At 37.4% G+C, this 11929-nt stretch overlaps 1 protein-coding gene across 3 annotated transcripts in view; it reads left to right on the top strand.

Moving 5' to 3' along the window:
- The window catches only part of ZBTB41 (zinc finger and BTB domain containing 41), a 61463-nt gene that overhangs the window by 24235 nt on the left and 25299 nt on the right, over positions 1–11929 (top strand). For all 3 annotated transcript variants that reach the window (XM_069074479.1, XM_069074476.1, XM_069074477.1), the window contains one exon: positions 6561–6708. In XM_069074479.1, the coding sequence (XP_068930580.1) occupies positions 6561–6708 (148 nt within the window). The remainder of the gene's footprint in view (positions 1–6560; positions 6709–11929) is intronic.

The following is an 11929-nucleotide window of genomic DNA, read 5'->3' as shown; positions in this document are numbered from 1 at the left end:
GGTGAAACACACGCTGCGCTCTGAGCTGCATCTAATCAGAGCTGCAGCAGTGAGCACGTCATCCTGTTCTTTATTGAATTCATTATTGAATAAAGGTACATTTTTTTGTTCACATTTACCTGTTTATTAAAATTGCTGTCAATGTTCATTAAAATAAGCCCTCCCCTGAAAATAAGCCCTCTGGTGTTTTCTGTCCAAAAAAACTAATAAGACAGTGTCTTATTATCGGGGAAACATGGTAGGTAGATAGATAGATAGATAGATAGATAGATAGATAGATAGATAGATAGATAGATTTCTATTCCCTTCAACTATTTTCATACTGAGAAAAGTTTCATGAGTTACAATTATCGTTTTTCCATGTAGGAATGTTAATAGTTCAACTTTGATAAGTTACTTATGATTTCTTTTCCCTGTTACCTTCTCATGCTTCTGTTGCTTCTTGTATCTGAATGTCAAATTTTCTATTCAACTCTGGTTTTTTCATCAAGAATGCTTGAAAGTCCTCTATTACACTGAACGACCATATTTTCCCCTGAAACATGATACTCAGTTTTGCTGGGTAGGTGACTCTTGGTTTTAATCCCAGCACCTTTGCCCTCCGGAATATCATATTTCAAGCCCTTCAATCCCTCAGTGTAGAAGCTGCCAGATCCTGGGTTATCCTGATTGTGTTTCCACAATATTCAAATTGTTTCTTCCTGGCTGCTTGTAATATTCTCTCCTTAATCTGGGGATTCTGGAACCTGGCTATAATATTCCTAGGAGTTTTCTTTTTGGGATCTTTTTCAGGAAGTGATCGATGGATTCTTTCAACCTCTCTTTTGCCCGCTGGTTCTAAAACATCAGGGCAGTTTTCTTTGAGAACTTCCTGGAGGATGATTTTTAGGTTCTTAACTTTGATCATAGCTTTCAGATAGTCCAATAATTTTTAAATTATCTCTCCTGGATCTATTTTCCGGGTCAGTGGTTTTTCCGATGAGATATTTCACATTGCCTTCTATTCTTTCATTTGTTTGGATCTGCTTAACAGAATCTTGATTTCTCATCAAGTCATTAGCTTCCATTCGCTCCAATCTAATTCTGAAGCAATGATTCTCCTCATTGAGCTTTTGAGATTCTTTTTCCATCTGGCAAATTCTGCTTTTTAAGGCATTCTTCTCCTCATTGCCTTTTTGAGCCTCTTTTGCCATTTGAGTTAGTCTATTTTTTAAGGTGGTATTTTCCTCAGTCAGGCTGTTGACTCTCATTTCGTAATTTTCTTGCATTGTTCTCATTTCTCTTCCCAATTTTTCCTCCACTTCTCTTATCTGCTTCTTAAGGTCCTCTATCACCTGGAACCAGCTTGTATTTTCCTTTGAAGCTTTTGGTGCAGGAGTTCTGACTTCACTGTCTTCCTTCTGTTCCATGCTTTGCTCCTTTTTGTCCCCAAAATAGGAGTCTAATGTTGGAATCTTCTGTCTGCTTTGTTTCCTTTGCTTGGTCATGTCACCCCCTCAGTCACTTGACCCCTGTGCTTTTTGCCACAGTAGGACTCTGCCACCAGACAGGGGAGCTTTTGTCCCAAATGCTGGGGTTTTCTTAGCTGCCGGAGGTATTAGATGGGTGCCCTCTCTGAGGTCTCCATGTGCTCTGTCAAGCTGGATGCACACCCCAGGACCTCCACCCTAGAATGAAATCTAGATCCAAGCAACTTAAAGCAAGAGCAGTTACCCCTCAGACTGGTGCTTGGTCCCCCTATACTCTGCAGGCCAGGAGCTGAAGCTGCCCCGTGGAGTTGGCTGGCTGTGCCAGGGTCTCAGTGGCTTTTGGCCCCCGGGGGCAAAAGCCACCTACTCCCACTTTTTGGGTCCTGAAGTCCAGACTGCACTGACCTCTCTGTCCTTCACATCTATGTATTGATAAATCTGGAAACAGCCACAGCTGCTGCTGATCTGGAGTCCCTCAGGCCCCTCCCCCCCTCCCCCCCCCCCCCCATTCCTGCTGACCTGCCCCGGGCTGTCCTCAGTGGGAGGTTAGCTTCTCTGTGTCATTTTGTGGGTTCTGCAGCTCCAAAGTTTGTTTAGAGTCCCCTTTTTACATGGGGAAGGTGGAAGCCGGAGCAGCGGGGAGGTCCTGCTTCTACTCCGCCATCTTGACTCCGCCCCTACCTCTTAATATCTAAGGTCAGGAGAAAGATAGGGATTAAATCTGTAATTTCAATAGTATAGGGAGCCTTCAGGTGAGGAAACACTCTTGATCAGTGCAGATTGGTGTGTTCTCTCCAACCTGTAGCCATAGTGACTTACCTAGAGCACTGAGAGATTAGGTCACATCTAGTATGTGCCAGATATGGGACTTGAATCCAACCTTTGCTGGCTTTGAGGTCATTTCTCTATCCATTGGTATATAGTATGAAGTTATTTGTTGAATCAATGAATATGTAGCATGACCTAAATCTAAAAGGAAATTCTGGGACTGCTATCAAATTGGAATTCTTTTCTGATAACTTGGGGGCCAAAGCTGTTAGAAGAACATGTGCAAACTTTGTGGTGGACTTTCTCAGTAAGAGCTTTTCTCTGGAAATTGAATTACACATTAATTACTTATATCTACATAAGATCAATCTTTCCTTCTACAGTAGTCCTCTTAATGCTTAAAATTAGACTTCGGGGAGGTTTCTGGGAAAATGGCAGAGTAGGTTGGAAAATGGTGTTGTAGGTCAGAAAATTCCAAGCTCTCAAGATTTTCCCCCACAAAAGAGTTAAAATAGCACCTTAGGGCTAGCAAAGTATAGGTGGAGATAAATAAGAACAGGGGCATAAGTGGGGTCCTCCTGGGACAATTTGGGATGATAAGAAGAAAAATCCCAGCAGGTTTGGTGTCTGTGAAGAGTAAATGCCTCCGGGCTAGGTTCCATTTTAACTGCAAGCATTAAGCCTCTTAAATTACAGGCAAGCCCTGGGGGTTAATTGGTTTGAGAGACTGCCTTGGCCCCAGCCACTGGAACTTTTACCCCTGGGATAGTGAGGGAAGTTGGCTGTCTGAGCCTGGGAAGATCCAGGAAATCTCTGCTGACCAGGAACTTTAGACCCAGCTCTGCTGCTATAAAGAGTGGAGGGGCAAGAAGGAACCAGCACACACCTGGGGAGTGCAGAAGCTGAAAGCCCCTGGCTGTGGGCACTTACAGGAGGCTGGAGGTTTGGCTTTGGTTTCAGGCTAAAAGGGAGAACTGAAGATCTGGGGCAAAAGGCACCATTTCCCATACCCCAGGGCTAGAGGTGACTACAAATAACTAAACTATCACTGCAAAAAAATTGCATAGGCAAGGAAATAAAATCCAACTATAGAAACCTATTACGGAAATAGAGATGACCAGGGTTCATCTTCAGAGGAGGAAATTGAAGTAAAGAAACCCCCAAAGAGTAATGTTAAATGGTTACTTGCACAAAAAGAATTTATAGAAGACCTTAAAAAAGACTTTAAAAATCAAGTGAGAGAGATGGGGGAAAAACTAAAAAAGAAAATAAGAATAATCCAAAATACAGGAAGGGTATGAAAGGAAAATCAACTAACTAGAAAAGGAGATCCAGACTCTTAAGGAAGAAAATGACACCTTGAAAATTAGAATTGGGCAGGGGCGGCTAGGTGGTGCAGCGAATGGAACACCGGCCCTGGAGTCAGGAGGACCTGAATTCAGAGCTGGCCTCAGACACTTAACACAAAAACTAGCCATGTGACCTTGGGCAAGTCACAACCCCAATTGCCCTCCAAAAAAAAGCAAAAAGAAAGAAAATTAGAATTGGGCAAAGTGAAGCCAGTGAAATTATAAGAGATCAAGAAATGATTAAACAAAATATGAATAATGAAAAAATAGAAGAGAAGGTGAAACATCTTATAAGGAAAAAAACGTATTTGGAGAATAGATCAAGAAGAGAAAATATAAAAATAATTGGACTAACTGCAAGTTATGATCAAAAAGAGAATCTTGATACAACAATACAAGAAATAATTAAAATTGTCCTGAAGTATTAGAACAAGGGGGGTAAAGTAGAAATAGGAAAAAATCCATCAATCACCACTTAAAAGAGATCCTATGAGGAAAACTCATAGGAATATCATAGTCAAATTCTGAAATCCTCAGCTCAAGGAACAACTATTAAATGATAGATTAAAACAATTTAAATATGATGGTGCCACAATTAGAGTTACACAAGACCTAGCAGCAGAAACATTAAAGGACTGCAGATCTTGGAACACAGCATATTGAGGAGCAAAAGAACTGGGCCTCTGGCCAAAAATATCATACCCTGCAAAAGTTAACTATTATCTGGAATGAAAAAAATGGACATGACAAACTCAGATTTCCAAGACTTTATTGAAAAAGAAAACCTGAACTTAATAGAAGATTTAACATGCAAGAACCAATAGAAATATAAGGTACATAACAAAGACTGATTATAAGGGATCTATAAGGACAGATTGTTTACTTTTTATATATGTAAAATATATGTCTAAGATTCTTATTAATAAGTGGGTAGTTCATAAGAAAGATTGGGGAAAACCTGAGCATGATATGAATTTAAGAAGTAAAACCATTTAGGAACAGCTAAAAAGAGTAATTATTTTATACATATCAGGTGCAAGAGGAAGAATTGATACATAGGAATTAGATGGGGGAAGAGGGCTGGTAGTTCTGGTAACCTGCTTTCATCGGGAATGGGTATAAGAGGAATCAATACATATACATTTAAAAGAGTATAGAAGTTCTAAATTCAGAAGAAGTAAAATGGTAGGGGCATAGGGAGGGGGGAGAGGATGAGGGAGGGATCTTTAGAGGGGAGGGTGAGAGAATAGGTAAATAGGGGTATGTTCAGATTTATGAGAATGGGAGGATAGGGGAGGGATACTTGGAGTGTGGTAGAGAAGTCATAGGAGGGCAAAGTAGAGGGTAAAAATAAAGTAGAAGAGGCAGGAGGGATAGGAAACGAGAGATGCACAAACAAACAGTTCAGGAATAGAATAGGTTTGGGAATGTATATGTCTTTATATGCGTATGTATATATCTATAGCTGTGGAGAAACTTATAAACTTTATTATAGCGTTCTGGGGGCGTTGGGGGAGGGGAAAAAAGAACAAAGTAAAAAAGTGGACAGTAGAGAACAAAAGAAAACTTGGAAGCAAAGATGAACAATTCTCAGCACGAGTATTATTTATCATATAGGCTTTCTTGAAATGAAAACTTATTGTTACATATTTTGAATCCTCTTATGTTCTACTATGCACATGACATGCTTTTATTTCTAACTTTGTATTTAAGTTCCAATATTTAAGTTCATGATATGTTTTTGTTTCTTTTTTCTATTATCTTTTTGTGTTCTAGCGTTTGAGTCTAAATAAAATTTTGGGAGAAAAAAATTTTGACTTCCATATTTTAAGAAAAATTTTTAAGCCACTGAATTTTTTTTAAAAAAATTAAACAACAGTTTAAAACAGTTATACAGTGGTTTTGTCATGGTTACTTTCTTAACTAGTCAGTCTCAGTAAATATTAAGTACCTTTTATTGGCCAGGTACTGTACTAAGCACTTTGGCATAAACAAAGGTAAAAGATAGTCCCCACCCTCCCGCCACAATCTAATAGGGGAGATAACATGCAAACAACTATGTACAGCAAGCTATGTACAGGAAGACAAAACTTTTCATATACAGCAGGGTAAAAGAAGAGTATTGGACCTGGAGTCAGGATGACCTGAATTCAAATCCAAGCTCGAACTACTACATGTGGGCAAATGACAACCTCTGTTTGCTTCAGTTTCCTCAGTGTAAAAAGGAGAAAATAACAGGACCCATCTTGAAGTCTTGTTTTTAATATTAAATAATTGTAAAGTACTTAACACAATGGTCTGGTACATAATGAGCACTGTATAAATGCATATTCCTTTCCCTCTTCCCTAAGGAAGTTAATTTTTTTTTATATTTCTGTCTCCAGGAATAAGTACACAAAAATAGAAAAAATTTAATTCAGCAAAAATTGATTGAACACTTTCTGTGGCCTGGCACTGTTCTTTTAAGTATGGGGCAATACCCTGGAACAAAGTTCTTTTCAGTTTCAACTTCAAAGTAAAACTGAAATAGAATTTTTCATGTTTTCCTCCATAAGTTAGATAATATTCATTTTGTACTTAATGCCTTGCAGTGGCTTAAAAATTTTTATCATTTTAATGGGAGGTAATGATATAACTGGCCTCAGATGTCTTCAAGGCCCATCTCTAACACACATTAACTGTTTGACCTTGTGTTAAAACACTTAACTTCTCAGTGTTTATAAGTTGTTGACAAGGTATCAGCCTGATTCAGTAGAGGGAATTTTCTCATTCTGGAGATCTCTATTGTAATGTAAGCACAGGTCCAGTCTCTAACCTAGCATATAGAAGTTACTCTTTTGTGCTGTACTTTGTTTCTGAAGATCTTTTCCATAGGAACTTAGACTCAAAAAAAGTATCTTGCTTATATTGTGACTTGTTTTCTTTATAACTTAATTTTGATTTTGGACTATTTTATTTGAAAATGTATTTGTAGATTTGCAAGAAATCATTTACTCGAAGACCACACTTGGAGGAGCATATGATTCTTCATTCTCAAGACAAACCTTTTAAGTGCACCTATTGTGAAGAGCATTTTAAATCACGATTTGCACGGCTAAAACACCAAGAAAAGTTCCATCTAGGTATGTAAATCTCTGTTAGTAACCAGTGAAGTTGTCAGACGCTAACATCAGAGCTACTACTGTTCCCTGATACTAGAGTAATTGGCTTTTTTTAAAAAAAAATAGTATTTTATATTTTTCCCCAATTACATGTCAGAGCAATTTTAAGATTCTTTTTTTTTTCTTCAAACTTTGAGTTCCAAATTCTCTCCCTCCTCTGCTCCCCTCATTGAGCAGGCAAGCAATTTGATATAGATTATACATGTGCAGTCAGGCAAAACACATTTTTCCATGTAAGTCATGCTGTGAAAGAAAATGCAGACAAATATATAGATATATATGGAAATATATATATATATATAGAGAGAGAGAGAGATAGAGAGAGAAATGTATATGTTTATTATATATAAAAAAAGAAAGTAAAGAAGTATGCTTTGATCTGCATTCAGACTCCATCAGTTCTTTTCTTTGGAGAGGGATAGCATTTTTCATCATAAGTTTTTCTGAATTGTTTGGATCATTGTATTGATGAACATAGCAAAGTTATTCGCAGTTGATTATCATACAATATTGCTATTTCTGTGTAGAATGTTCTCTTGGTTCTGTTCATTTCATTTTGCCTCAGTTCATGTAAGTCTTGCCCAATTTTTCTGACAGCATCCTGCTCATCTTTTCTTAGAACATAGTAGTTGTCCGTCGCAATCATATACAACAACTTAATCAGCCTCCCCAGATGATGAACATCCCTCAATTTTTTGCCACCACTAAATAACCTACTGTGAATATTTTTATACGTATAGGTGCTTTTCCTTTTTGTTTTTTGTCTCTTTGGGATACAGACCTAAGTAGTGGTATTGCTTGGTCAAAGGGATTGTATAGTTTTATAGCCCTTTGGGCATAGTAGAATAAGATACTTTAATGGATTTCTAAGCTCATAGATTTGGGTCATTCTGCCATCAGCACAGATTGCAGTTTGTTCATGCTGCCTGATTCTTTCTAAGTCTTGTTGATGCTCTTCCATAGACTTCCAAGGAAATCTACTTAACTTACTAGAAGCTTTTTTATAGGTATTTTTACATTTTATAGGTACTGGGGAACCCTTTGGCTATTCATCTGCTGTCTCTTGCTGTTTATAAATGATTGGCAATCTGTTTTGGTATTTTTTTCAGATTAACTTTGTAGGTAGGACAGAAATCTAAATGACAGTTTGGTTACTTTATTTGCTAAGGTTAATTGAAGCTAGTACTTATTAGTTTATTGGGAGTTGAGTGTCCCTAGTTGAGTAGGTTTGGTAATTCAGTATTTCAGGGGACCCATTTTCCCATCATTCTGTACTAGTGCAGCAAATTGGAATCCCTTTAAGCCTTTGCATTCTGTTTGACTTTTGTCCATGTCTTTAAAAATCCTTCAGAGATTTTGCCCTTCAACGGAAAGGCTTCCTTGTAAATATTAACGTAACTGTTAGATTGTCCGTCTTCTTCTTTACATAACATGGGAGGCACCATTTTCTGATTATACTTGTTTATTCTTGAAGGAATTAATGCCATCTTTCACATGTAGATCATTACGGGTAACATCCTGCAACCTTTTTACTTGTTTACCACCCATCTTTCAGTTCCTCTTTACATCACTTTGGGTCATTGTGATCCTTCTGGGATGTTGGTGTTAAAGTGATAGGTTTGTATGCATCAAACACTTTTGGGATTCTTGGCAGGTATTGTATGTTCCTAAAAAAATAAAATCTTTCTTCAGTTCTGATCTAGGCCATTGTCTACCTGTAGAACCTCTCTAAGATATATGTTACTAATGGACTAACTAGTGTCCGTCATGTTATAATCTTTCTAATATATATTCTTAACTGTGACTTTTAAAAAGTTCTGAGAGACATAGTGTCTGGGTGATTTAATCATTTTATTAATGAGGCCAGCAGATTATTAATAAAAGGATGGTCATTTGACTATCTCATCTGTCTTAGACCAAAATTCCCTAATGGTGGTGGGGTCACAGTTTATATGCCCTTCAAAGAGGAGGTGTTCACATGAGATGGCAATCAACTCAGATATGTTAACATAAAGACAGATATGTGCTATATTAAAATGACTGTCTTGTAGTATATTAGGTCACTCAAATGTTGGTCAAAGAGACATCAATTTCCATATTGCCTGTCTTGATAATAGAAAGAATCAGCATTTTCCTAGGCCTGTCAGAGCAAATACCATGAATGAACACATTGGCCCATACTTAGAATTTCTTTTACTATCTGATTAGATCTTGCCTTAGGTAAATCTCTAAGAAAGATTTACCATACTGGTTGGTTTCTGGATGAGGAAGTAGAAAAGGGGAAACAATTTGATCCTAATAAAATAATTAATTATTAGAAATATTCATTTCTTACATTATTTATTATCTTTCTACTTTGTAGGTGGCTTGGAGGTGATATTTCATATTTTACCATTCAGTATTATTAGAAAGATGATAAGTTGCCAAAAGCAATAGGCTGCATTGTTGTAGCAGTGTTTGTCTTTCAAAGCTCTTCATAATATTCTAGACTCTTCCTGTCTTTCCAGTCTGTACCTCCCCTCCCAAGTATTCTACAAAGTAGTGACGCTGACATTTTTATCTTCCTCAGACAAAACTCTGAATTACCCCCACTGAAGTCCCACCTTCAAAAAGTCTTTCTTATTATTCCTTACTTTTAGTGCATCCTCTCTGAGACAGTCTGCAATTTATTCTGTATATGTCTTGTTTATAATTGATTGATACAGAAGTGGAGTAGAAATACTTTTCTTACTCTTAACATTATGTTATGCAGCCTAAGAATGAATTAACTTTTAAATGGGTCAGATTGAGTTTTTTCATCAATGTAACTTTTACTGGATCTTTTATATCAAAAGTTTACCAACTACTTACTACTTATCTCAGAGCATCTACTGTGTGTAGACTCCTATGCTAGGTGGAGGGAATGAGACAAAATTTATTTAGTCTCTGTCTTCATGGAACCTTTAGGCTTTTTTATATGACCTGTGGTCAAGCCTGGTCTTCACAGTTCTTTTGAATTTTTTTTTAAGACTGAATACAAGACATTACATGAATGAATCTCTGTTGAGTTTACTTTTTCCAGATCATTCCTGACCTTTATATCTTGATTATGTCATTCTCCCTGTTTTTTTTTGCATCCTCAGATTTGATAAGCTTGTCTTTATCAAAATCATTCTGCAGATTGTTCTGTCATTCCCACTCTCTAAGCTTCACTCTTTCCCTATCCATTTTTGGACTACAGATAATTTTCATATCTATTTATCTCTCCTGATCTCTAGTTTTGTATCTCCAGCTGCCTCTCAGACATCTCAGACTGTTTATCCTGTAGATAATTCAAACTCAACTTGTCTAAAACAGAACTTACCAGCTTTGCCTCGAAACCTACTCTTCTTCCTAACTTCTTTGTTACCATTGAAAACTCTACCATTCTTTCAGTCTGCTGTGCTCACAATCTACTTGTCATCCTTGACTCCTCTATTACATTAATTCTACAGAACCAATCTGTTACCACTTCTGTATTTACAAAATCTTTATATGTGTGTTCCCTTTTCTCTCATGATCTGTGGTCAAGCCCAGTCTTCACTGTCAAATAGTCGGCCAGTTGATTTTTTTTAAAGCATAGGTGCAAGACATTACATGAATGAATCTTGTTTAAACAGCTACAGCCATATTACAGGCTCTCATTTCAGTCCTGGACTACTGCAGTAACTTTTTGGTTGATCTCCCTGCCTCAAGTTTCTACCCAATCCAGTCTGTTCTGTACTCAGCTGTCAAAGTGATTTTCCTAAAGTTCATGTTTGTCATCCCATCCCTGAGTCAGTAAACTCCAGTAACTACTTATTACTTCTAGAATAAAATATAAAATCCTCTATTTGGCATTTAAAGCCCTTCCCAGAGATCAGAACAAAGTGATAGAGTAGGAGGAAGCCATATAGCCTGGCTTCTCCTATAGCTCTTTTAGCAAAACATTTTAGAAGAGCATCAGACCAAGTCGTGATTGAAAAATCAAGGAAGAAATTCTAGCCCAAGATCATAAATTCACCTCATAGGCAAATTACCAGAATAGGAACTGTGGAATAGAAGTGGACCACAATTGCAGATTCAACCCCCAGTCTATTGATTGTAGGGCTCTTACTCTTACACGAGATTGAATTTCTGATTCAGCCTCCTGGACTTACCCTGAACAGGGGTAAGCAGGCAGCTTTTTTCACAATCACTTAAGTCTTCCACATAGCTGACGGGGCAGGAACCAGCAACTCTTGACTGCAACCCAGCAGTAAGTCTTCAGTTATGTTGTCTAGATCCAAATTAGAATCTGGAGCCTGGAAAGCCCAAGAAGTCAGTATATAGACCATGCAATTGATCAGACTGCAGAGGACCCACCAAAAGTTTGTAGCTTTCTGGTCTCAGCTTCCTCTGATAATTTGAAGAGCACAGAATATTCAGTACCAAGAGAAAGTAAAAGCAGGAATCTAGATAAGATTCTTTAGGATTATATAAGGAAAAGACAATCCCACCATTAATATATAGGGCCTGGCCCTAATGCAAAGTCTCAATCTGGTAAATAAGATTGGGTAAAAAAAGGGAGGGAAGTAATAAAGAGATTTTATGGTGCCAGAGGTGGCCAAGGCATAAATCAAGATGATTATAACTTCAAGTATGTTAGAAGGAAAGGTTCAAAGAAAAATAAAACTTGTCCACAAGGTCAGTTATAATTCCTATTAAGAAAAGAAATGAAGGTTTTTTTTTAAAAAGTTAAAAATAATATAAACGGAAAGAGAATGTTAGAGGAAGGATTTAGAAAATCAGTGAGTGCTTTAAAGGAAAGATTTGGAAAGAGAGTGAGCTACATTACAAAATCTAACCCACAGGTGCCTTCAAAATTAGAATGGACCAAACAAAAGTTAATGACCTTTGGACAAGAAGAAATGTTAAAACAAAGCCAAAAGTTTGCAAAAATAGAAGAAAAAGTAAGATATTGTTTATCAAAAATAGTTCATGTAGAAAATAGATTGTTCAGTTGTTTCAATCGTCTGACTCTTTATGACCCCATTTGGAGTTTTCTTGGCAGAGATCCTGGAGTAGTTTGCCTTTTCTTCTCCAGCTCATTTTACAGATGAAGAAACTAAGACAGTCAGGGTTAAGTGATTTGCCTAGGGTCACACAGCTAGTAAGTGTCTGAGTCTGGATTGGAACTCATTTC

This window comes from Petaurus breviceps, unplaced genomic scaffold (genome assembly GCF_028583685.1).
Source record: "Petaurus breviceps papuanus isolate PSGF00001 unplaced genomic scaffold, PetGlider_PUasm1.0 90895, whole genome shotgun sequence".
Classification (NCBI taxonomy): Eukaryota; Metazoa; Chordata; class Mammalia; order Diprotodontia; family Petauridae; genus Petaurus; species Petaurus breviceps.
Note: the sequence above shows the minus strand (reverse complement) of the source record. Positions and strands in the feature narration are given on the sequence as shown.